Here is a 27,264-nt window from a genome sequence, read left to right as displayed (position 1 = left end):
CATTGTATGTTTTAAAAAGGTTAACTTGAGTTCATAGAATAAACATTGTTTTGCTTTGAAAAATACTTTTCCATTTCTGCTGTACCCCACCTGTAAAATGGGCCATGTGCTCCTCATACCACAATCCATTAAAAGTTGTGGGTCAGGTGAACTCCATGTTACACTTTGGGGTGCTCTAAACCCTGGCCCATAACAGAAGCATGTCATCATCATTCTCCCCCAGAGTCCAGCCAATGGCTTTAGTGACCTTCCCATGAACTTGGGCACCATCATGAGAACCTACTGCTGGCACCACAGTACTGATGAGATGTCACACGCCACAGTGGGTGAGCACCAGATGTAACTGTCATGGACCACCCCGGGAGACAGGCACACACCTGCATTATGCACATCGTATGGTTACAAATGAGTTGGACATTGATAGAGTGGTGTTCCTTGGGTTTCATGAATGGCATCACATTATGCCATGGAGACTGTAGGGCCATGTGGGTGCAGTCGATCACAGCCTATACCGGGGATATGCCTGCTAAGTGGGTGAAGCCCTAGGCTCTGGCGTCCTTTGCTCACCTGGTCCCAGTCCTCCCATTCCATTTGTGTGTCCTCCCATTCCATTTGGTGTCAGCTCTTGCAAGACCAGGAGCTCCACTCTCCCTTGGGGCAGACGTAGTCCTCTCCGGCACGGAAGCTCCGACAGCATCAGGTAGGATGTCCACTGTCAGAAAACCTCTCCACCAAGCATCACATCCTCCCCTCTCAAATCATAGCCACTTCCCCACAGTTGTCCCTCTCAATTCCACATGGAAGAGGTGTGTAGACCCCCGAGAATCTCAATTTCTGGTTTTATGTGAAAAGGCAGTTGAGTGAATGCATGGGACCAGTGTCAAAGATGGCCCTCCATCATGATCTTGAACACCTTCTCCATAACACCTTGCATCGGGGTACACATTAATGTCATCCGTGTAATGTAATGTTAACGTGTATATGAGCATTGGAAGTTCAATGCTTGGGGTCAACTAAAGGGTTAAGAACTTGACTCTAATCAGTCGCACTGGTGTTTGGCTCTACAGACTTCATTGGCACAATTGACTAGTCAAGGAAGGGTTAGGTAGCATTTCAGGCAAGTGATTGCCTTTTGTGGCAGATGAGGCACAACTGATTCAAGTGAAGCCTGCAATTAACATGACAAGCACATTCCTAGAGGACACCCTGATTCTCCCAGGTCACAGGGGCTGCAGACTTGACAAGCCTTCCATCAGTCACAGCCATCCACCCGAACACTAATTCCTGACATTCATGCTCCCCTGACAAGTGCATTTGAACTTCCATTTAGCTTAACCCCTTTGTCCTCACAGTGCTGCCCGAGTGTGGAGTTCAACTCACTCTGCAGTCGTTCTATCCCCAGTGAAAGGGTCTTCAGGCCTCATGATACACAGATGCATCCCATTCCTCAGTCCCCTACTCCGTCCTTGCAGCCTGGCCTCTCCAGGAACCTCACCTAAGAACCTCACAGTGACCCCCCCAGTACCAAACGTCTGTTTTCACCTCCTCCTTCCCACTTCCCAGCTCTCACTATGGAAGGGCACTCCCTCAGCGGCAATTTGGGCATAAGCCCAGAAGGAGGGCACGGGAAGCGATGCCAACCTCCAAACCCCTTGAAAGCAAGGGTCACCCCGACATGAAGGGTAGGTAAGGTCTGCAAGTGACCCAGGTTATGCCAGGTTCACGTTTATGTAACATTGTACATGGCGCCATCATGATGTCACACCAGTGCCCACTGGATATTCATTGAGCGGGGAAGCCCCGGAGTGAGTGCTCGCTAATGACATGCTAATATATTAATCCGAGGATCCTGAGCTCCCGCAGAGTTTATCGCTTTGCTCCACTGGCAAAGGGGGTTGAAAATCTGGAATTATGATCTCACCGGAGAGATTCGCTTTTTCCAATTCTCTGCCGATTTTGCGGCGCGCCACTGATCTTGCGCAAGGCTAGTGCGGGCTTAAAATCATCCCCTTCAGCTCTGAGATAATGTTGGTAAGTGTAAAGTATTTTCCCTTTTAAAAAATGTTTCTAAGTTACTGATTTCAGGTACAAAGGCAGCTTTCCAGCCACTACCGCCAGAGAGATCTTCCAGTCCCGTCGATAGTGCACCCGCCCCCCCCTCCCCCCCACCCCACTCACCTTCCCCCTCAACCCCTGCCACACGTGCCACAGTGGCAGGCGGTGTGAACACTGGGAAAGCCTGTTGACAGTGGCAGGCCCCGAAGATCCCGCCACTGGCTAGTTGCTGGCCATCTCCACCGCAGAAAAACATTTCAGGGGGATGGGGTCAAAAGTGGGGACATGGAAATCCCTCCCTTTATAGGAATTATTGACACTCGATTTTAGTAAGAAGAACAGTGACACAGGCTCTGTTTACTTTGGTTGTCTGGCCTATTTATACTGTCCTCAATGGGCTTCTTGGAAACAATCTCTTTGTTTTGTTAACTTTGTAAAGAAATATGGAAGACAGAGGTTTTTTTGTTTTAGGCCAAATGAATATTGCGCAATTTGCATGACATTCAACTTAAAATAACACGCTCATTCTTCATACCTAATAAAAACATAGTTTTCGATTAATCAAAGGTGACATGAATGTACAGATATTTGCCTTCCTTCTAGATTGCACATCGAACTGCAATGATAAAATTTGGTGTTCAAAATAAAATGTTGATTGTTTTTCCATGCATTCAGGATCAGCCCTTTACTTGGAGCATCTGATATCGCATTAAAACGATGGCTCAGAGCTGAGTATGAGGATGGATTTTCACTGCCAAGGGGCTCAAGCGGCAAGCACTATTCAGGATATCGCCTGCCACCGGTAATTATCTGCATAAGTAAAATTATTTAAGATTCTGATCGACTGATCCTGCAATCCAAAGTAACTTGTCAAATCCTGGCTGATTTGGAGGTGGAGGGGAGGTGAAAAAAACACACGTAAACACTTCAGGGTAGAATTTCCTTGGTGGCTACCTATTAATCCACTGTAATTCCAGCAATATCTCCAAAGTGATGGATTTTATTGAGAAGGCTCGGACGTAGGGCCACGTAGGACTCATCAGGATGGCTTAAGTGGTCCCGCATGGGGCCAAGGCACCAAGCTACCACCCTGGCAAACATTTTGTACCCTGTGCTGAGGAGGAAGACCGGGTGCCCGTTCTTGAGGTGGAGATCACCCCTTTTATGCAGCAGAGCAATAGCTGCCCTGCGCCTCAAGAGGGGCATCTTCCCAGTCATTATACTCTCCCCCTGGATCTCTGTCCAGTCAATTCCCAGAATGTCCCAGAGTGCTCTGAAGAACTCCACAGTCAGCCCGTCCAGCCCTGGGAATTAGTCCCTGGAAAGGCTGATGAGGACGCAGGTCAGCTCCCCCAGGTTGAAAGGGGCATTAAGCAGGACCTTCCACAAAATTTTGCGAGCATCCTCGATAGGTGGATCCAGAGATAATCAAGGAGAGTAATAGACTTGAGTCTTGCCATTCCCTCCAGAGACCAGGGATCCATTGTTGGCCAGCAGCGTATGGGGCTGTTGACGAACCCCCTGCCTTTTTTGCAGCAAGTAGAAGAAGGAGGAACCACAATCCAATTCCTTGAGGAACTAGATCCACGATTTCACAAGCGTGCCTCAGGACCCGACAAATTTCAGATCCCTCGCACGCCCTTCTGCACTTTGTACACTGACTGCAGGGTCAGATCCTCACCTGGCTGATCAAGGTGTGACTCCAGGTTAAACACCTGCTTCTCCAACTCCTCGATCTTGGATTTTTACCTCTTCATCAACCCCTTTGCATACTTCTGACAGTAGACACAGATGTGCGTCTTGCCCAAATCCCACCATAACCTCAAAGAGGAGAAGCCTCCCCTCTTCCTTCTCCAGCCAGCTCAGAAACTATGGAATGAGTCCAAGATCTGCTCATCCTCCAGTACCAGATTATTAAAGTGCCAGTACATAGACCCCATCCAAGTGCAGAACAGAACAGGTTCTGCCCACACCAGATCGTGGTTTTACTGGAGGCTCTTTATCCCTATTTGTAAGCTCTGTAAAAGCTTTTATTATTTCTGATTGAGGATTCTTCAATGCATTAGGATTACTTCAGCAGAAGGTTAAGGACTTCCTCGGAAATTTCTACCGAGGCCTGATGTGCTTCAATCATTTACAACATTTCTCCTCTAGGACAAGCAACTTTGCATCAGGTTTGGCACTTGCATGAGTCCAAACTGGTCTGGTAAGGTAGATCTTTGATCCATAAACTTTAAATGTGTGCATGGCTTTAAATGAAAGATTGTGCTGCAGTACCCTTTTTCTCAACAAGGTTTCCTGTGCTTGTCAGTTTTGGCAGGCTTACGTAGTGACAGCGTTTTCCATGGTTGTGTTGTAAACTTGGAGCTGGCGACAACTTGGATCAATCTTTCTGTGCCTTCCCCACAGTATCTAAGTATTTTTGAGTTCTGAAACCATTGACTCCTAGCTTTTGTTGGGTTCTTTAATTGCCAATTATTTTTTAATTTAATTTTTTTCATTTGGAGCGAGATCAGCCAGTACAGGGCTCTACTAGGCTGTTTGCTATGTGTCTTAAATCAGCAATTTTGACTGCTGTTGAGTTAAAAGTTCTTTTAAAGCTTTTCTGGCCAAGAACTTAAATTTCTTTAGCTCAGCCCTGCTAGGCCCCCTGACACTGCACTCTTTAAGTATTGAAGCTGGACTTCCATGAGATCTAATGGCATCCTTTGCTGCTGCACAATGGAATTCTACTTCTGCCTTCAGCTAGTAAACCTGCTCTGGAACTTTTCTCTGAAGAGTCATGATAAATAATTGCTTCTCAGATTGGAGGGGGGCTGAACCCCAATCCTGCACCACATGCCGACATCCATACTGGTACCATGGCCGGGTGCCCTGACCACTGATGCCACCAGCTACCCACCCTTAAACTGCATATCTTAGACTGTCTAACATTGTGTATTTTCTGTTCCACTCTGCCCCAGGAGAAGGCCGCTCATAACCGCTGAGGGTGGAGAAAATTGGAGGGGGACCACCGGATCCACAGCCCCTCACTGTGGCAGAGCAGAGGGCCCTGGACGTGGCCGTCGGCTCGGAGGAAAGAGAGGTTGCCTGGGTGGAGTTCGGCCACGAGCGAGCAAGTGAGACCATGCTGAGTTGCAGGTCCCCATGCCTCACATGTCAACCTCCTCCCCCCCAAACACCGCCTCGACACCACCCTTATTCCCACACCACCCTCACCCCCAGACCACCCTCACCTCCACATCATCTGTTATAGTGCGGGGCGCAGTGGTTGCTGAGTGAGTGCTTGCTGAGAAGGGGAGTAAATTTTAAAAAAACTTACAGTTGGGGGTTTCCAGCTGAATCCGGCCGGAGTGAGGACAGAGTGACTGCTGGGTAAGTAGTAAAGATTTAAATTGTTTGCGCGGGCCCATTACAGCTGATTGCTGTTATCGTGCGGGGCGCAGTGGTTGCTGTTTAAGTGTTTTATTTTTACCTGTATTTAAGTTGGGCAGTTCCTAAACCCGAGACACTACAATTGTAGTGTCCCCCACCCTTCCACCTCCTCTAACCTAAGGGGTTGAGTGAATATCAGCTCTTTCTTTCTTTCTTTCTTTCTTTCTTTTTCTTGTTTTATCTGCAAGCTATCTAGAGGGGATGGCAGGGAAGGCAGTGCAATGTTCGTCCTGCAGAATGTTTGAGGTGAGGGACGCCGTCAGTGTCCCTGCTGATTTTATCTGTGGGAAGTGCACCCATTTCCAGCTCCTCAGAAACCGCGTTAGGGAACTGGAGTTGGATGAACTTCGGATCATTCGGGAGGCAGAGGTGGTCATAGATAGTAGCTTCAGGGATGTCGTTACTACGAAGAATCAAGATAGATGGGTGACGGTGAGAGGGGCTGAGAGGAAGCAGTCAGTGCAGGGATCCTCTGTGGTTGTTCCCCTCCGTAACAAGTATACCGCTTTGGATACTGTTGGATACTGTTGAGGGGGACAACCTACCAGGGGTAAGCCACGGTGAACGGATCTCCAGCACTGAGTTCGTCCCTGTGGCTCAGAAGAGAAGGAGGTTGATCAGGAGAGCAATAGTTATTGGGGACTCGCTAGTTAGAGGGACAGATAGACGGTTCTGTGGCAACAAAAGAGACTCATGGATGGTATGTTGCCTCCCGGGTGCCAGGGTCCGTGACGTCTCGGACCGTGTTTTTAGAATCCTTTAGGGGGAGGGGGAACAGTCACAAGTCGTGGTACACATCGGTACCAACGACATAGGCAAGAAAAGGGAAGGGGATTTAAAACAGGAATTTAGGGAGCTAGGGTGGAAGCTGAGAGCCAGGACAAACCAAGTGTCATCTCTGGTTTGTTGCCGGTGCCACGTGCTAGCGAGTTGAGGAACAGGGAGAGAGTGCAGATAATCACGTGGCTGCAGGGATGGTGTAGGGTGGAGGGTTTCAGTTACGTGGATAATTGGAGCACATTCTGGGGAAGGTGGGACCTGTACAGACAAGATGGTTTGCACCTGAACCAGAGGGGCACCAATATCCTGGAAGGGAAATTTGCTAAGGCTCTTCGGGGGGGTTTAAACTAATTTACAGGAGGATGGGAAAACAAGCTGTAGTCCAGAAGCCAGTGTTGGGAGTAGTGAGGTACTGAGGAGGGTATCAAGGTCGCAGGACTGTACCGGCAGACAGGAAGGTGGGTTGAAGTGTGTCTACTTCAATGCAAGGAGCATCCGGAATAAGGTAGGTGAACTTTGAGCGTGGATTGGTACTTGGGACTACGATGTTGTGGGCATTACGGAGACATGGGGCGAGATTCTCCGACCCCCCGCTAGGTCGGAGAATCGCCGGGGGCTGGCATGAATCCTGCCCCCGCCGGTTGCCGAATTCCCCGGCACCAGATATTCGGCGGGGGCGGGAATCGAGCTGCGCCGGATGGCGGGCACCCACCCCCCCCCCCCCCCGCCATTCTCCGGCCCGGATGGGCCGAAGTCCCGCTGCTAGAATGCCTGTCCCGCCGGCGTAGATTAAACCACCTACCTTACCGGCGGGACAAGGCGGCGCGGGCGGGCTCCAGGGTCCTGGGGGGGGCACGGGGCGATCTGGCTCCGGGTGGTGCCCCCACGGTGGCCTGGCCCGCGATCGGGGCGCACCGATCCGCGGGCGGGCCTGTGCCGTGGGGGCACTCTTTTCCTTCTGCCTTCGCCACGGTCTCCACCATGGCGGAGGCGGAAGAGACTCCCTCCACAGCGCATGCGCGGGGATACCGTGTGCGGCCGCTAACGCTCCCGCGCATGCGCCGCCCAGAGATGTCATTTCCGCGCCAGCTGGCGGGGCACCAAAGGTCTTTTCCGCCAGCTGGCGGGGCGGAAATTAGTCCGGCGCGAGCCTCTTAAGGTTGGGGCTCGGCCCCCCACGATGCGGAGGATTCCGCACCTTTGGGGCGGCGCGATGCCCGACTGATTTGCGCCGTTTTGGGCGCCGGTCGGAGGACATCGCGCCGATACCGGAGAATTTCGCCCATGGTTAGAACATGGACAGGAATGATTGTTGGAAGTTCCAGGGTATAGATGTTTCAGGAAGTGTGGTAAAAGAGGTGGAGGAGTAGCATTGTTAATCAAGGACAGTTTAACGGCTGCAGAAAGGCAGTTCGAGGGGGATCTGCCTACTGAGGTAATATGGGCGGAAGTTAGAAATAGGAAAGGAACGGTCACGTTGTTAGGAGTTTTCTATCGGCCCCAAATAGAAATAGCGATGTGGAGGAAGAAATTGCAAAACAGATTATGGATAGGTGTGGAGGTCTCAGGGTAGTTGTCATGGGTGACTTTATCTTTCCAAATATTGATTGGAACCTCTATAGGTCGAACAGTTCGGATGGGGCAGTTTTTGTACAGTGTGTGCAGAAGGGTTTCCTGACACAATATGTGGCTAGGCCGACAAGAGGCAGGGCCACATTGGATTTGGTACTGGGTAATGAATCGGGCCAAGTGTTAGATTTGTTTGTGGGAGAGCACTTTGGAGATAGTGACCACAATTTGGTGTCTTTCACTATTGCGATGGAGAGGGATAGGGCCATAAGGCAGGGCAAGGTTTAAAATTGGGGCAGGGGTAATTATGATGTGATTAGGCAAGAATTAGGGAGCATAAGATGGGAACAGAGACTGTCAGGGAAAGGCACAAATGAAAAGTGGAGCTTGTTCAAGGAACAAATACTGCGTGTCCTTGATAGGCATGTCCCTGTCAGGCAGGGAGGAAATGATCGTGTGAGGGAACCATGGTTCACAAAAGAGGTTGAATGTCTTGTCAAGAGGAAAAAGGAAGCGTATGTAAGGATGAGAAAACAAGGTTCAGTTGGGTCACTTGAGAGTTACAAGGTAGCAAGGAATGAGCTAAAAAAAAGGGCTTAGGAGAGCTAGGAGGGGGCATGAGACATCCTTGGCGGGTCAGATCAAGGAAAACCCCAAGGCTTTTTACTCTTATGTGAGAAATAAAAGAATGATCAGGGTGAGGTTAGGGCCGGTCAAGAACAGTAGTGGGCACTTGTGCATGGAGTCAGAAGAGATAGGAGAGGCGTTGAATGAATACTTTTCTTCAGTGTTCACCAAGGAGAGGGGCCATGTTTTTGAGGATGAGAGTGTGATACAGGCGGGTAGGCTGGAGGAGGTAGATGTTCTGAGGAAGGTTGTATTAGCAATTTTGAAAAACCTTAGGGTCGACATGTCCCCTGGGCCAGATGGGATATATCCTAGGATTCTTTGGGAGGCAAGGGATGAGATTGCAGAGCCTTTGGCTTTGATCTTTGTGTCCTCACTGTCCACGAGGAAAGTGCCAGAGGACTGGAGAGTGGTGAATGTTGTTCCTCTGTTCAAGAAAGGGAATAGGAATGACCCTGGTAATTATAGGCCGGTTAGTCTTACTTCGGTGGTCGGTCGGTTAATGGAAAAGGTCCTGAAGGATAGGATTTATGATCATTTGGAAAGATGCAGCTTAATCCGGGATAGTCAACATGGATTCGTGAAGGGTAAGTCTTGCCTCACAAATTTGATTTAATTCTTTGAGGAGGTAATAACTAAGTGTGTAGATGAAGGTAGAGCAGTTGATGTCGTATACATGGATTTTAGTAAGGCGTTTGATAAGTTTCCTCATGAAGAAAGTAAGGAGGTGTGGGATAGGGGGAAATTTAGCCAATTGGATAAGTAACTGGCTATCACATAGAAGACATAGGGTGGTGGATGGAAAATTTTCAGACTGGAGACCAGTTACCAGCGGTGTACCACAGGGATCAGTGCTGGGTCCTCTGCTGTTTGTGATTTTTATCAATGACTTGGAGGAGGGGGCTGAAGGGTGCGTCAGTAAGTTTGCTGATGACACCAAGATTGGTGGAGTAGTGGATGAGTTGGAGGGCTGTTCTAGGCTGCAAAGAGACATTGATAGGATGCAGAGCTGGGCTGCAAAATGGCAGATGGAGTTTAACCCTGATAAATACGAGGTGATTCATTTTGGTAGGAAAAATTTGAATGCGGATTACAGGGTCAACGGCAGGGTTCTGAGGAATGTGGAGGAACAGAGAGATCTTGGAGTTCATGTCCACAGAACTCTTAAGGTTGCCACTCAAGTGGATAGAGCCGTGAAGAAGGCCTATAGTGTGTTAGTGTTTATTAAGAGAGGGCTTGAGTTGAAGAGCCGTGGGGTTATGCTGCAACTGTACATGATCCTGGTGAGACCACATTTGGAGTATTGTGTGCAGGTCTGGTCACCTCACTGTAGGAAAGATGTGGAAGCATTGGAAAGGGTGCAAAGGAGATTCACCAAGATGCTGCCTGGTTTGGAGGATAGGTCTTATGAGGAAAGTTTGAGGGAGCTAGGGCTTTTCTCTTTGGAGTGGAGGAGGATGAGAGACGACTTAATAGAGGCTTATAAGATGATGAGGGGGATCGATAGAGTGGACGTTCAGAGACTATTTCCTCGGGTGGATGTAGCTGTTACAAGGGGGCATAACTATAAGGTTCAGGGTGGGAGATATAGGAGGGATGTCCGAGGTAGGTTCTTTACTCAGAGAGTGGTTAGGGTATGGAATGGACTGCCTGCTGTGATAGTGGAGTCGGACACAGTAGGAACTTTCAAGCAGTTATTGGATAGGCACATGGAGCACCCCAGAATTACAGGGAGTGGGATAGCTTGATCTTGGTTTCGGACAAGGCTCAGCACAACATCGAGGGCCAAAGGGCCTGTTCTGTGCTGTACTGTTCTATGTTCTTTGTTCTACATCACCCCCACCCTCACCATCAGTCTAGCCTCGCCTTCACCTCCACCCCACCGTGAGCACTCCCCCCACCCCCCCCTCCGCCTCCGACCTGAGACTCAGGATGCCCCAGAGCTCAAGTCGGAGGATGACACGGATTTCCCCTCTTAGCTGTATCTAACACCCTCTACCATCCCAGAGACAGTCATCTCGGTTGGGCACTTTAGTGAAGACACTCCTGGGACCCTATCTGGTGTGCACCCCACACATGTTCAGGTACATCAGCTGGAGGTAAGAACTCCGAAGGTGTCAGACGGTCGGAGGGTGGGCCAACCCCAGGGACAAGCTGCCGACCAGACGGCTTTCGGGTTTCTGGAATGGGTCGCCTGATGCCCCGCCGGCAGATGGCACCTGTGAGGGGGGGGGATGTCAGAGGGTGGGGTCAATCATACAACCAATGTCACTCTGCAGAACCAAGGGCCAAGGCGGGTGGTCAGTGGGTGCGTAGCAAGATGGGTACCTTGCAGGCTGTGGCAATGGTGGTCCATGGCTGGACACCGCCCCAGTCCCATGGGGGCTCAATTCGGCCCAACGGCCTGTTCCCCTGTCATCCCTTCCCTTCCCCCGGCCCTAACAGGGCCCCTCCACCCCAGCCAGCCCGGCCAGTGTCTGGCCCGGCAGGCCACGGTCGCTCCTCTCTGTGTCCTACCTCCTCTCTCTCCCCCATCAGCCACAAAGCCAGTTTCATGATTTTTAAAAGCACAAGTGAATTGCCCCGTCGGAAACTCGGCCCATTGGAGGCGGAGAATCGTGGAGATCCCGGAAACACCGGGTTGGGCCCACTAACGATATGCAAAAGGTGTTTATTGCATGTGTATTCCAGACCGCATTGACGTCGCTGTCGAGGTGACGAAGAACTGTGAGTCGGTAAATTTTGCCCGCCGCAATTTTGACGTCGGAATTGATTCTCCGCCAAATCGCGTTTCCCGATTTCACCTTTATCCAATGGAGAATCCCCAAATTTCCCTTGTAGATTGGCTCTTTCAGGTAACAGTCTCTAGGCTCAGCAACTAAAGGAGAGCCTGAGTTATGTAGCTACTCATAAATGTGCAGGCTGTGCCTGAGCCTGCAGCTCAGTCTCACATCTTGTAAACTATTAAAAACTGGAGTTCATCCAAAATTCAAGTCCCCATATCATAAATTGCACCAAGTTTAGTTTTCACTTCGCCCCTTCACTTCCTGACCTGTACTTGCTTTGTGAACTACAAATTGACTTTATAATTCCTATCCTTGTTTTCAACATGGTTTAATCCCTATCTGTCTCTGGAACCTCCTCTAACCCCACAATGCACACCTACAATTCTGGTCTCTTGCACATCCCTGCTTTTAATCATTCCAACATTGGTGGCTATCCCTTCAGCTGTCTAGATCTGGGGCAAAATTCTCCGTTATCGGCGGAAAGTCCGCCGATCGGCGCAAAAAACGGCGCAAATCCGACTTGTGTCACGTCGGAAAAATGGGTTGAAAGCCTCCGGCCAGAAATGGGCTAGCAGCGACGTAACGGGATTCGCGCTTGCGCAGTGGATCACGCCGTGCAGCGTCATACGCGCCGCACGGCATGACGGCTCATAAGGCCGCGCTGCTCCCCCCCCACCCAACCGGAACACCCGACCGGAACACCCGACTGGATGGCTGGCCGCCGCTCAGCCCCGAGGTTCGAGTCACGGGATGTGGAGGCGCTCCTGGATGCGGTGGCGCAGAGGAGGGACGCCCTGTATCCCGGGCACGGCCACAGAGTTGCCCCACGCCACAGCCGCGTCTGTGGAGGGAAGTGGCAGAGGCTGTCACCGCTGTGGCCCTGACACCACGGACAGGCACCCAGTGCCACAAGAAGGTGAACGACCTCGTCAGAGCAGGCAGGGTGAGCCTCCCCATATCCCCCTCCCCCATATACTCCCTCCCCATATCCCCCCCTCCCCCATATCCCCCTCCCCATATCCCCCCTCCCCCATATCCCCCCTCCCCATATCCCTCCTCCCCATATCCCCTCCTCCCCCACATCGCCCCCTCCCCCATATCCCCCCTCCCCCATATCCCCCCTCCCCGTATCCCCCCTCCCACACATCCCCCTCCCCCATATCCCCCTTCCCCATATCCCACCGCTCCCCCATATCCCCCTTCCCCCATATCCCCCTCCCCCATATCCCCCCTCCCCCATATCCCCCTCCCCATATCCCCCTCCCCATATCCCCCTCCCCATATCCCCCTCCTCCATATCCCCCTCCCCATATCCCCCTCCCCCATAATCCCCCTTCCCCCATATCCCCCCTCCCCCATATCCCCCTTCCCCCATATCCCCCCTTCCCCCATATCCCCCATATCCCCATATCCCCCATATACCTCCTCCCCATATCCCCCTCCCCCATATCCCCCCTCCCCCATATCCCCCCTTCCCCCATACCCCCCTCCCCCATATCCCCCTCCCCCATATCCCCCCTTCCCCATATTCCCCCTCCCCATGTCCCCCATATCACCCCTCACCCATATCCCCTATATCCCCCCTCCCCATATCCCCCCTTCCCCCATATCCCCCCTCCCCCATATCCCCCTCCCCATATCCCCCCTCCCCCATATCCCCCATATCCCCCCTCCCCATATCCCCCCTCCCCCATATCCCCTCTTCCCCCATAACCCTCATATCCCCCTCCCCCATATCCCCCCTCCCCCATATCCCCCTCCCCATATCCCCCTCCCCCATATCCCCCCTCCCCCATATCCCCCCTCCCCCATAACCCCCTTCCCCCATATCCCCCCTTCCCCCATATCCCCCATATCCCCCTCCCCATATCCCCCTCCCGCATATCCCCCTCCCCCATATCCCCTTCCCCCATATCCCCCCTTCCCCCATATCCCCCATATCCCCCTCCCCATATCCCCCCTCCCCATATCCCCCCTCCCCCGTATCCCCCATCCCCATATCCCCCCTCATAACCCCCCTTCCCCCATATCCCCCTCCCCATATCCCCCTCCCCATATCCCCCCTCCCCCATATCCCCCCTCCCCATATCCCCCATATCCCCCCTCCCCCATATCCCCCCTCCCCCATATCCCCCCTCACCCATATCCCCCTCACCCATATCCCCCCTCCCCCATATCCCCCCTCCCCATATTCCCCCTCCCCATATCCCCCATATCCCCCCTCCCCAATATCCCCCCTATCCCCCCTCCCCATATCCCCCTCCCCATGTCCCCCTCCCCCATATCCCCCCTCCCCCATATCCCACCTCCCTCATATCCCCCCTCCCCCATATCCCCCATATCCCCCCTCCCCCATATCCACCATATCCCCCCTCCCCCATATCCCCCATATCACCCCTCCCCATATCCCCCCTCCCCCATATCCCCCCTATCCCCCCTCCCCCATATCCCCCTCCCCCATGTCCCCCTCCCCCATATCCCCCTTCCCCCATATCCCCCTCCCCATACCCCCCTCCCCATATCCCCCTCCCCCATATCCCCCCTCCCCATATCCCCCCTCCCCCATATCCCACCTCCCTCATATCCCCCCTCCCCCATATCCCCCATATCCCCCCTCCCCCATATCCCCCCTCCCCCGTATCCCCCATATCCCCAAGTGAATCCAGCCCTAACCTGAACCTCTGCAATGCACGCGCAACCGATGGCGTGCATTCATATACCTGCCTAACAGTGTTGCCTTTTACCCCTGCCACCCCCCCCCCCCCCACAGAAGAAGCCCGCACACAACAATAGGGAGCATGTGAGGACTGGAGGAGGCCCCGCTGATGAGAGGCCACTAACCAAACACGAGGAAAGGGCCCTGGAACTGGCTGGCGGACCTGACGACCGGGAGGTTGCTGATGCAGAGGTCGGGGGCATACTAGCAAGTGAGCCACTGACAGCCCGTCCCCATATCCCCCCTCCCATATATCCCCCTCCCCCATATCACCTCATCACTGCCTGATGTCTAACCATGCATGCTTCATTGTGTATCGCAGGACCAAACGTCCAGGCACCCATCCCCGCAGATGCAGACCGCCCGCAGGATGCCCCTCGCACACCACGGGAGACGGAGATACACGGACCCTCCAGCATGCGACGCCCGCAGGATGCCCCTCGCACACCACGGGAGACGGAGAGACATGGATCCTCCAGCATGCGTCGCCCGCAGGATGCCCCTCGCACACCACGGGAGACGGAGAGACACAGACCCTCCAGCATGCGACGCCCGCAGGATGCCCCTCGCACACCACGGGAGACGGAGAGACATGGACCCTCCAGCATGCGACGCCCGCAGGATGCCCCTCGCACACCACGGGAGACGGAGAGACACGGACCCTCCAGCATGTGACGCCCGCAGGATGCCCCTCGCACACCACGGGAGACGGAGAGACACGGACCCTCCAGCATGCGACGCCCGCAGGATGCCCCTCGGAGGCTACGGGAGACGGAGAGACCCGGACCCTCCAGCATGCGGCACCCGCAGGATGCCCCTCGCACACCACGGGAGACGGAGAGACCTGGAGCAACAGGGAGACGACACCCCCGTCACGTGCGGGAGCGACCACCCAGCGACGAGGGGGGCAGCCACAGGCCCCCGTCACATCCGAGCCAGGACACCACTACCCAGGACACCACTACCCAGGACACCACTACCCAGGACACCACTACCTGGGACACCACTACCCGGGACAGCACTGCCCAGGACACCCCTACCCGGGACAGCACTACCCAGGAAGACGAAATACCGGACAGTGACTCAGAGTGGATGGGTGGAGACGAACCCCCACCCCAAAGTGCCATGGACTCAGAGTGGGACGAAGAGCATGACACAACGCCACTGCTGTCACCAACACCCTCCACCATCGCAGAAACACTCACCTCGGTTGGGCACTTTAGTGATGAGGCGTCTGGTACATTCACTGGTGCGCACAACACAGCCGTCCCGGTACAGCAGGTGGAGGTAGGAGCAGCAGAGGGGCCGGGCGGTCGGAGGGCAGCCCAGCCCAAGCGAACATCTGCCGCCCAGATGGATCCTGGGTTCCTGGAGTTACCACACCCACACATAGATCCGATGCAACCACCGACCCGGAGACGAGCGAAGAGGGTGACGGGCGGCTTTCGGCGGCTGCAGTCGCAGGTGGAGGAGTCCACCCGTGTCCAGGAGCTGGGAGTGGTGCCGGTCATGCGTGCCACCCAGGCTGACACCGCACGGGTGGCGTCCGCGGTGGAGGCAATGGGTGCGACGGTGTCAGATAACGGTTTGCGAGGCCTGGGGCCTTCCGTGCAGGCGGCGTCTGTGGCCCAGGACCTGGCTGCCCTCTCACAGGAGGCCATGAGCCAGTGCCAGCACCAGATGGCAGAGGCGCTCAATGCCATAGCCCAGTCTCTGCAGGCCATGGCCCAGTCTCAGCAGGCCATGATCCAATCTCTGCAGGCCATCGCTGAGGGCATCGGCGCCAGTGGCCATGTGTGAGCCGGCGTCGCACTGTCACAGACAGGGTTTGCCAAACCCCTGGGCTCCATGGCTGCAAACCTGCAGACCCCTGTCGATACCAGCATGGGCCTCCAGGACTGGCAGCGCCAGATGTCGGGGGGGCGTCGGATGGCCAGTCCGTTCGCATCCCCCACCCATGTAGAAGCCTGGGGGCCATCGGGCACCCCGAGGGAGGAGGAGGTGGTGTGGTCCGCCCCGGCTCCCCCTGTAGGGGAGGTCCCAGTACACCGCGACACCTCGGACTCCCCCCCCTTCTGTCCCAGGTGCATCGGGTGGGCAACGGGCAGGACAGGCTGGCAGCTCGCCATCCCAGTCGCTCGGGCCGCAGCCTGGCCCATCTAGGCCAGGATGCCCCAGGAAACGGCCGCCAAAGGGATCCAGTGTCAGACGGCAGGAATCACAGGAGTCCACCTCCAGTTCTGCTGTACCGTCTGGGGAACCACGTACACGTAGTCAAAGGGCCCGTAAGGCCAAACAATTAGACACTGAGTAAGTTGGCACGGGTGCAGGGCACAGATGAGTTTTAGGGGCTAGGGCACGTGCATGAACTCCTTTGGTTATTAAAGTCAATGTTACACCTACAGAAGCTGCCTTTGTGCTCTGTCCAAAGCGTGCGGGGGTGTCATGTACTTTGAGCGCAAGTGTGTGTGTGAGGGGTGGTCTTACCTCAGCCCCAGGTGAGTCTGCCCCCTTCCCCCTGGGCCGCCATCAACATCCCCCCGGGCAGAGGACGGGACCGTGCGCTGCAGTGTCACAGCCGCATGCAGGGATGGTCCGGGTGGATGGTGGTACTGTGGCCGTGGGTCAGACATAGTCCAACGATGTAGAGCCAGGAGCTCATCGCAGGGCGGGTTGTCATCATCCTCCATGGCCTGCGATAGACACGCGTCCACCCGCAACTGTGTGAGCCCGGCCCGTTGTGCCGCAGGTGGATCGGCAATGGGGAGGGGGTGTGGTGTGCATGCGGGTGGGGTGGGTGGGGCTGGGGTGGGGTGTGAGGGTGCTGGGTGGGTGTATGGGTGGGGGGTGTGGATGGTTGGCTGTTGCCATGGTGTGCGGTCTGTGGCCATACTACCCGATTCCCACGTCCATCTAGTCACTGAAGCGGGCGGCTATCAGTCTGTCCCGTGCCCGCTGGGCCAGCCGGTAACGGTGGACAGCCACCGACCAGTGTCTACCCCGTCTGCCCTGACTATTACCCCCATCCCCCTCATCTGGGGAGGACTGCGCCTCTTCCTGCTGCTCCTCCACTCCGCCCTCCTCTGCCTGCGGCACATCGCCCCTCTGCTGGGCTATGTTGTGCAGGACGCAGCACACCACAATGATGCGGCCGACCCTATCTGACCGATACTGGAGGGCACCCCCAGAGAGGTCCAGGCACCTGAAACGCATCTTCAGCACGCCAAAGCACCTCTCTATCACTCCCCTTGTCGCTACATGGGCATCATTGTAGCGGTTCTCCGCCTCATTGCGTGGTCTCCGTATAGGCGTCATCAGCCACGATCGCAATGGGTAGCCCCTGTCATCCAGCAACCAGCCCCTCAGCCGGGGATGGCGTCCCTCGTACATGCCGGGGATGGATGACAGCGACAACACGTATGAGTCGTGTACACTGCCTGGGTAACGGGCGCAGACGTGCAGGATCATCATGCGGTGGTCGCAGACCACCTGTATGTTCATCAAATAGGTCCCCTTCCTATTGGTGAACACGGCCCTGTTATCTGCAGGTGGCCGCACGGCGACGTGCATCCCATCAATCGCGCCCTGGACCATGGGAAACCCGGCCACGGCAGAGAAGCCCACGGCCCGGGCATCTTGGCTGGCCCGATCCACGGGGAAGCGGATGTAGCGGTGCGCCATGGCATACAGGGCATCTGTCATTGCCCGGATGCACCGATGCACCGATGTCTGCGATATGCCGGACAGGTCCCCACTCGGTGCCTGGAATGACCCCGTTGCATAAAGGTTCAGGGCCACCATAACCTTGACGGACACGGGGAGAGGGTGTGCCCCACCAGTGCCACGCGGTGACAGGTGTGCCAGCAGGTGGCAGATGTGTGCCACGGTTTCCCGCCTCATCCGGAGTCTCCTCCTGCATTCCTGGTCCGTGAGGTCCTGGTATGACTGCCGGGGCCGGTACACACGGGGCGCCCTCGGGTGCCTCCGTTGCCGTGGGGCCGCGACGTCCTCCTCCCCCTCCTCGTCCTGTCGGTCAGGTGTCCCTCCAGCCTGGGCGGCTGCCGCCTGTCCCTCTGAGGCAGCCTGCGCCTCCTCTCTGGCACGCTCCTCCTCCTCCTCCTCCTCCTCCTCATCCAGGGCAACATAGACATTAGCGGCTGCCGCCACGGCGGCCAACATCGCTGGATGATCGGAAAACATGACGGCCTGGTGGGGGGGAGGGGAACAACGACATGTCATCATTGCCCATATCCCCTCCTCCCCCCAGCCAGGTGGCATGGACCGCATGGGTCCAACTGTTGGAGGCTGGCACCTGGCCAGGTGGACCAACTCACTTGCTCTCGCATCCCCCTCCCCGGCACGGACCCCCCATCCCCCTCCCCGTCACGGACCCCCCCATCCCCCTCCCCGGCACGGACCCCCCCAACCTCCACTCCGGCACGGACCCCAACCTCCTCCCCGGCATGGACCCCCCATCCCCCTCCCCGGCACGGACCCCCACCATCCCCCTCCCCGGCACGGACCCCCCCCCAACCTCCACCCCGGCACGGACCCCCCCCAACCTCCACCCCGGCACGGACCCCCCGCATCCCCCTCCCCGGCATGGACCCCCCCCCCCAACCTCCACCCCGGCACGGACCCCAACCTCCTCCCGGCACGGACCCCCCCCATCCCCCTCCCCGGCACGGACCCCCCCCCCCAACCTCCACCCCGACACGGACCCCAACCTCCTCCCCGGCACGGACCTCCCATCCCCCTCCACCCCGGCACGGACCCCCCCCATCCCCCTCCCCGGCACGGACGCCCCCATCCCCCTCCCCGGCACAGACCCCCCCCCAACCTCCACCCCGGCACGGACCCCAACTTCCTCCCCGGCACGGATCCCCTTCCCCCTCCCCGGCACGGACCCCCCCCCAACCTCCACCCCGGCACGGACCCCAACCTCCTGCCCGGCACGGACCCCCCCATCCCCCTCCCTGGCACGGAGCCCCCCCCCCCCCAACCTCCACCCCAGCATGGACCCCAACCTCCTCCCCGGCACGGACTCCCCATCCCCCTCCCCGGCACGGACCCCCTCCCAGCACTCCCCCGGAGCCCAGCCCACTCTAACCACCCCCCCCCCCCCCCCCCGCCGCACACACACACACACAACCCGAGACACACCTCTCCTCACGCATTCAGACTGCGGCCACGCCATCGCCTGCCGAGAGCCAACCCCCCAGGCCGTCACTCACCTCCATGCTGGTCGGCGTGAACCTAGAGCACAGGGTCACGCCGATGAAAAGGAGGTTTAATTTACGTCGACGTGAACGGTCATCACGTCGACGGGACTTCGGCCCATCCGGAAGGGAGAATATCGGCAGGTCGAAAATCGGCTGCCTTGCGCAGACCCGTGACATTCTCCGCGGCAGCGGCGACATTAACGCCCCGCCGATTTTTCTCCCTTCGGAGACTTCGGCAACCGGCGGGGGCGGGATTCACGGCGGCCAACGGCCATTCTCCGACCCGCTGGGGGGTCGGAGAATGACGCCCCCGAGGTCTAGAATTCCCTCCCTAAACCTCTCTGCCTCCCTATCGTGGTAAAACTTGATTTAAAAGCTACCTGGTTGAACAAGCTTTGGGCAACAGGTTGTATCTGCTTGTGTGGTTAATTTTGTGAATCCTGCTCACCCCCGGCCTGTGAAGAGTCTTGAGATGTTTTACTGTGTTGCAGGTGCTAGATAAATGCAAGCTGTTAGATGGAATTACAGAGTGTGAGGCTCCTCACCTGGAGTTCAAGGGCACTTGTTGCTTGGGCGCTTATTATTTCCTCAATGGCAGTTCACCATCGAGTTTCATGTTTGAATAAACGTTTTGGGAGGCAATGTATCCTGGTATGAGTCAGACTTTTCGGAAGATAGGTAGAAAATTGGGAAGAGAAAATGTAAGCTGGCCTGGAGGTCGGCGAGATGACATGTAGAAAGTGGATTCCTAATGTCAGCCAAGGAAGTATCTGATCTCGAAAAACAAAAATAGCCAGAGGGAAATACATAGGTAAATGATTAACCAAGAAAGTGGCTGAGAGAGAACACGTAAGCAATTAGAATCACAGAACTGTGACCGCACGGAGGGAAGCCATTTGGCACATTGTGTCTGTACCAGCTCTCCAAATGAGCATCATGACTTAATGCCATTCTCCTGCCTTTCCCCTTACCGCTACACATTGTTTCTATTCAAGTAATCATCTCTTGAATGTCTCGATTGAATTTGCCTCCACCACACCTCCAGACACTGCATTCCAGACCCAAATCACTCGTGTGAAAAGGAATGACCTAAATTTTTAATGGAGAGACATATTGAAATTTTTATTTTGTTTGGACTAGAATTCCAAGTTCACTAAACTGTTCCAGTACAGTCACAGCACAGGGATCTATCCAGCAATGTGGAATATTTCCCATGTGTATCCTGTTCACAAAAAGCAGGACAAATTCCACTATATAATAATAATCTTTATTAATGTCACACATAGGTTCACATTAACACTGCAATGAAGTTACTGTGAAAATCCCCTTGTTGCCACATTCCAGCACCTGTTCGGGTACACAGAGGGAGATTTCTGAATGTCCAATCATCGAACAGCATGCCTTTAGGGACTTGTGGGAGGAAACCAGAGCACCCGGAGGAAACTCACACAGACACAGGGGGAACGTGTAGACTCCGCACAGACAGTGACCCAAGCCGGGAATCGAACCTGGGACCCTGGCGCTGTGAAGCAACAGTGCTAACCACTGTGCTACCCTGCCACCGCCACTCCGGCCAATAACCACGTCGTCAGTGTATTCCATAATCATCAGCAAAGTGGTGGAAGGTGTCATCGACGGAGATATCAAGTAGCACCTGTACAGCAGTAACCTGCACACTGATGCCCAGTTTAGGTTCCGCCGAGGCCTCGCAGCCCCTGATGTCATTACAGCCTTGGTTCAAATATGGACCAAAGAGCAGAACTCAAAAGGTAAGAGTGACTACCTTCATGTCAAGGCAGCATTTGGCCAAGTGTGCCATCACAGAACCTGAGCAAGACTGAATTCATTGGGAATTTGGGCGAAAACTCTCCACTGGTTGGAGTCATGTCCAGCACAAAGGAAATTGGATGTGGCTGTTGAATGTCAATCTCTCTGTTCCAGAACATAACTGGAGGAATTCCTTAGGGCAGTGCCCTAGGCCCAACCACCTTCAGCTGTTCCATTAATAATCTTCCTTCTATCATAAGGTGAGAACTGCACATGTTCATGGATGGTGTCATGATATTCAGATAAAAATCATGGTGCAAACACACATACACACTGATGGACAGATCAACGGACCAATCAATACACACGCAACATCACAGCCAATCACAAGCAAGAGCAGACACACTATAAAACGGGGAACACGACACTTCCGAGTCATTCCAGCAGGAGACAGCTCAGGGCACAGAGCTCACAGCAAGCCACTCAGACATCCACCATGTGCTGAGTGCCTCTCCAATATAGTGTTAGGGCTGAGTCCACAGGTTAGAGGGTAATGAACGAACCACAGCAACCAATTTACAAATGTTAATAATTGTTAGTAATAAAACTGAGTTGTACCTTCCGCAACCGTGTTGGTTCGTCTGTGTAGCAGAGCACCCAACACGACAGATGGTTGCACAGTGTTCAGTATTATTCACATCTCCTCAGATACCGAAACAGTCTGCATGCAACAGGATCTGGGCAAACTTCAGGCATGGAATGATAATTGGCAAGTAATATTCTGCCATACAAGTGCCAGACAATGACCATCTCCAGAGAGAATCTAACCATTTCCCTTTGATTTTCAATGGCATTACCCTCACTGAATTCCCCCACCATCAGCACCCTGCAGGTTACCTTTGACCAGAAATGTAACTGGACCAGCCACATAAATAATGCAGCAACACAAACAGATCAGAGACTACAGTACGTAACTCACCTCTTGATTCCCAAAAGCCTGTCCACCATGTACAAGTCACAAGTCAGCATTGTGATGGAATACTCTCCACTTGTCTGGATAAGTGAAGCTCCATCAACACTCATTTTCAACATCATTCAGGGCAAAGCAGCCTGGCTGCTCAGCACCCCATCCACCACTTTTAACATTCGCTCCCTCACTATCAGTGCTCAGTGAGCAAAGTGTACAATCTGCAAGAAACACTGCAGCAACTTAGCAAGGTTGATTTGAAAGCCCCTTCCAAACCTGTGACCTCTGTCACCTGAGACGACAGCAGCTGCAAAGGATGGCAGTATCTGCAAATTACCCTCCAGGTCACAAACCGTTCCGCATAGAAACATACATAAGCTGATGGAGGTCATTCGGCCCTTCCTGCCTGCTCCGCCTTTCATTATGATCATGGCTGATCATCACGTTCAATACCCTGATCTCACCTTCCCGCATATCCCTTTATCCCTTTAGCCCCAAGAACTATATCTGATTCATTCCTGAAATTACACAACATTCTTGCCTCAACTATTTTATGTGCTCGTGAATTCCACAGATTCACAACTCTCTGGGTGAAGAAATTTCTCCTCTCGTCAGTCCTAAAAGGTTTACCCCTTATCTTCAAACTTTGACCCCTAGTTCTGGACTCCCCCATCATCGGGGAAATTCTTTCTGAATCTACCCTGTCTAATCCTATTAGAATTTTATAAGTTTCTATGAGATCCCCTCTCATTCTTCTAAACTCCAATGAATATAATCCTAACCGATTTAGTCTCTCCTCATGTGACGGTCCCGCCATCCCAGGAATCAGTTTGGTGAGCCTTCGCTGCATTCCCTCCATAGCAAGAACATCCTTCCTCAGATAAGGACACCAAAACTGCACACAATACTCCAGGTGTGGCCTCACCAATACCCAAAATAATTGCAGTGAAGCACGTGTATTCTTATACTCAAATCCTCTCGCTATGAAGGCCATATGAAGTTCCTTTACTGTCAAAATCCTGGAATTTACTTCTTAACAGCACAATTTTCATACTAACACCACATGGACCACAGCGATTCAAGAAGGTGGCTCACCACGACCTTCTGAAGGGCAATTAGGGATGGGCAATAAATGCTGGCCTAGTCCACAATGCTCACATATCCTGCAGCAATTAAAATCTATTTACGGAGAATGTCTGAAGTGATATATTGCTGACAGTATTCTGGAGCATTGTCAACTTTGATTTATTGGCAAAAATGCGGGTTGAAATCACTTGAACAGAAACTGTTCCAGGAAATAAGTGGCTTTAACACGTCTTATCAAATGTATTCTGTTCCTGAAGACGTGCAGCTCAGCCTTGGTCATTGATGAGCCAGTCAAATGTAGCCTGAAACACAGCCAAAGTACTGCAATTTGAAAATTATGACTGGAGCTGCCTCCATCACTCTTTCAGGCAGTGAATTACAGGCAGATGACAGCTATGTCCTCTGTCAAAAAATGTTCTCTCGCTGTTTTACTAATTACCTTAAATGTGCGTCCTCTGGTTATTGACCCTAGTTTCTGTCAGTGGAAACTGTTTCTCTTCACGATGTATTCCCTGCCACTCTGGAGCAGGAAGTTGTCGTGTTGGGTGTTCCGCTATACAAACGAACCAACACGGTTGTAGATGGTACAACTCTGTTTTATTATTCTTGATAACATCTACTGTATACTTCTGGCTGTGGTTCGTACTTTACCAGTTAACCTGTGGACCCAGCCCTTACACTATCTTAGAGAGGCACTCAGCACATGGTGTATGTCTGAGTAGCACGCTGTGAGCTCTGTGCTCTGAGCTATCTCCTGCTGGAAAGAGCGGGAACTGTGGTGTTCCCCGTTTTATAGTGCGTGTGCTCTCACTGGTGATTGGCTGTGATGTTGCGTGTGTGTTGATTGGTCCGTTGATCTGTCCATCAGTGTGTGTGTGTGTTTGCACCATGATATGTTTATATGAATATCATGACAGAAGTCAGCGCCAGTGCCGTTACCATTATGCGACCATTGTTGGTGTCTCGCCGTTCCTCATTGCCCTCCCCTTGGGCCTGCTCACCACTTTGTTCGGCGCGGCGAGTGAGGCTATAAGTGAGCCAGCGAGTGAGGCTGCAAGTTGGGCAGCAGGGTTCAAAGATTGGCAGCTGGCCATCAAACAGGACAACAAGAGGATGGAAAAGAGGGGCGGAGAGTGAAAGGTGAGTGGAGCAGCATGTGAGGCAGGAAGCAGGATGGTAAATGTGGCAGCAAAGGGTTAGAAATGGGTTAGCAATCAGATTCAGGCTGGCATCAGCGCGACCCGATAGTGATGTCACAGACAACGCAACTGCACATAAAGTGCGTGTGTCCCCTGCTGTGGCAATGGCAACAAATCCAGCCTTCGTCTTATTTACTCAATCAAATCTGTTCATGATTTTGAACACCTCTATTAAATCTCTCCTTAAACGTCTCTGACCTGAGGAGAACAATTCTAATCTCGCCACAGAACTGGGACGGGATTCTCCCCTACCCGACGGGAAGTCTCCGCACCTTTAGGGGCCAAGCCCTCACCTTGAGGGGCTAGGCCCACGCCGGAGTGGTTTCCGCTCCGCCGGCTGGCGGGAAAGGCCTTTGGCACCACACCAGCCGGCGCCGAAAGGTCTTCGCCGGGCGACGCATGCGCGGGAGGGTCAGCGGCTGCTGACGTCATCCCCGCGCATGTGCAGGGGAGGGGGTCTCTTCCGCCTCCGCCATAGTGAAGACCATGGCGAAGGCGGAAGAAAAAGAGTGCCCCCACGGCACAGGCCCGCCCGCGGATCGGTGGGCCCCGATCGCGGGCCAGGCCACCGTGGGGGCACCCCCCGGGGCCAGATCGCCCCGCGCCCCCCCCCCCCAGGACCCCGGAGCCTGCCCGCGCCGCCTTGTCCCGCTGTTCAAAAGGAGGTTTGATCCACGCCAGCGGGAGAGGGTTGACAGCGGCGGGACTTCGGCCCATCGTGGGCTGGAGAATCGCCGGGGGTGGGCCCGCCGACCGGCGCGGCGCGATTCCCGCCCCCGCCGACCGGCGCGGCGCGATTCCCGCCCCCGCCGAATCTCTGGTGGCGGAGAATTCAGGACACGGCAGGGGCGGGATTCACGCCAGCCCCAGGCAATTCTCCAACCCGGTGACCCCCTGAAGTCTCACATTTCTGGTGCCATTTTAATAAACCTCTGAATCCTTTCAAAGATTTTCACATCCTTTCTATGGTATGATGCCGGTTTAGCTCAGTTGGTTTGTGATGAAGAGCAGGGTCAGCAATGTGGGTTCAATTCCCATAAATCACCACCAGTCAGCTCCCCCCCCTCAAAGGGGGAAAGCAGCCTATGGTCATCTGGGACTATGGTGAATTTACCTTCGGCATGATGCCCAGAATTGAACATAAAACTCAAGCTGAGCCTTATAATAAGTGATTTCTGAAAATTTAGCCACATTTTCGCACCTCTTTGTATTGGATACACTCCGTTTATAAGGTGAAAGATCCCAAATCCTTTTCAAGCACCCAAACTTGTCGGAAATGCCAAATATTTGACAACATAATAATATAATCGCTTATTACATAGATCTAACATAGAATTTACAGTGCAGAAGGAGGCCATTCGGCCCATCGAGTCTTCACCGGCTCTTGGAAAGAGCACCCTACCCAAGCACACACCTCCACCCTATCCCCATAACCCAGTTACCCCACCCAACACTAAGGGCAATTTTGAACACTAAGGACAATTTAGCCTGGCCAATCCACCTAACCCGCACATCTTTGGACTGTGGGAGGAAAACGGAGCACCCGGAGGAAACCCACACACACACGGGGAGAACGTGCAGACTCCGCACAGACAGTGACCCAAGCCGGGTATCGAACCTGGGACCTTGGAGCTGTGAAACAATTGTGCTAACCACTATACTACCGTGCTGCCCTGGCGGCACGGTAGCATATTTATTGTCACGAGTAGGCTTCAAGAAGTTACTGTGAAAAGCCCCTAGTCGCCACATTCCGGCGCCTGTTCGGAGAGGCCAGTACGGGAATTGAACCCGTGCTGCTGGCGTTGTTCTGCATTGCAAACCAGCTAATTAGCCCACTGTGCGAAACCAGCCCCTGGCCCCCAGGCTTTGATTCCTTCACTCTTTTTAAAAATGTACAATTTACATTGATTGGAATTTAATGCAGGCAATGGAGGCTTTTCCCATTTGTTGGAGAACCAGGGGGACTACCGAAACACTAGGTCACTCGATGCTATTTAATTCTATAAAACCAGCCACATTGATTAATAAGGAGATCAGGGGTTATGGAGCGAAGGCAGGAGAATGAGGATGAGAAACATATCAGCCATGATTGAATGGTGGAGCAGATTCGATGGGCCGAGTGCCTAATTCCGCAGAGAAATCTTCAATCACTGCAGTCCAAGGCGAGAATGCCACCTTTCTATTCAAAGGATGATCTTAATAGTTGCTCTGGTTTTGTTCCAATCTTTATTAAGTTGTTTTGAGTTAATTATTTCTCGGCTCTTCTTTCCTCCTGCTTGCAACCAAGCAGATTTCCATCCCCCCATTTGTCATCTTCTCTTCCTTTACTTTGTACCAGGTTGGAACCACGCCGGCGGGACTCCGTGGAACTCGCCAGGAATTCGGCCAGACGACTGTGGAGAATCGACGCAGGGGCCTCTTTCAGCCTCCTGGCCCAGCAATTCAGCGGCCCTCAGGGGGCCAGCATGGTGCCGGTGTGCTCCACGCTGCTCCGGCGCTGATACATGGCCCTGCACTGCCGGCGATGGTCCAAGCATGCGTGCGACGGCCATCTCCCTCTTTAAATCAACGGGCCCTGACACAAAAGCAATAATCAATTAGCAACGTGAACAATCAATCCACAAATAACAGTCAATATGTTCGATGTTCGTGAGGTCGTCATTCTGTGTGTGTGTGTCGGCGAACCTCTGGTTTTAAGTGCTTGCGGCAAACTTTGGCTTGGTGTGAGCGTCGTCAGTGGTTATCTTAACCAGAGTGGACATAATGATCGGAGGTTGACTCGGTATTCCAATTCATAATGGGCAGCATGGTAGTACAGTGGTCAGCACTGTTGCTTCACAGCGCCAGGCTCCCAGGTTCAATTCCCGGCTTGGGTCGCTGTCTGTGCGGAGTCTGCACCTTCTCCCCGTGTCTGCGTGACTTTCCTCCGGGTGCTCCGGTTTCCTACCACAAGTCCCGAAAGACGTGCTAATAGGTCATTTGGATTCTGAATTCTCCCTCTGTGTACCCGAACAGGCGCTGGAATGTGGCGACCAGGGGATTTTCACGGGAACTC

At 53.9% G+C, this 27,264-nt stretch overlaps 1 protein-coding gene across 1 annotated transcript in view; it reads left to right on the top strand.

Moving 5' to 3' along the window:
* The window catches only part of LOC140387114 (eosinophil peroxidase-like), a 221,004-nt gene that overhangs the window by 85,262 nt on the left and 108,478 nt on the right, over positions 1 to 27,264 (top strand). The window contains exon 6 of the mRNA XM_072470125.1: positions 2,731 to 2,857. Coding sequence (XP_072326226.1) covers positions 2,731 to 2,857 — 127 coding nt within the window. The remainder of the gene's footprint in view (positions 1 to 2,730; positions 2,858 to 27,264) is intronic.

Source organism: Scyliorhinus torazame, chromosome 12 (assembly GCF_047496885.1).
Source record: "Scyliorhinus torazame isolate Kashiwa2021f chromosome 12, sScyTor2.1, whole genome shotgun sequence".
In the NCBI taxonomy this organism is placed as follows: Eukaryota; Metazoa; Chordata; class Chondrichthyes; order Carcharhiniformes; family Scyliorhinidae; genus Scyliorhinus; species Scyliorhinus torazame.
Note: the sequence above shows the minus strand (reverse complement) of the source record. Positions and strands in the feature narration are given on the sequence as shown.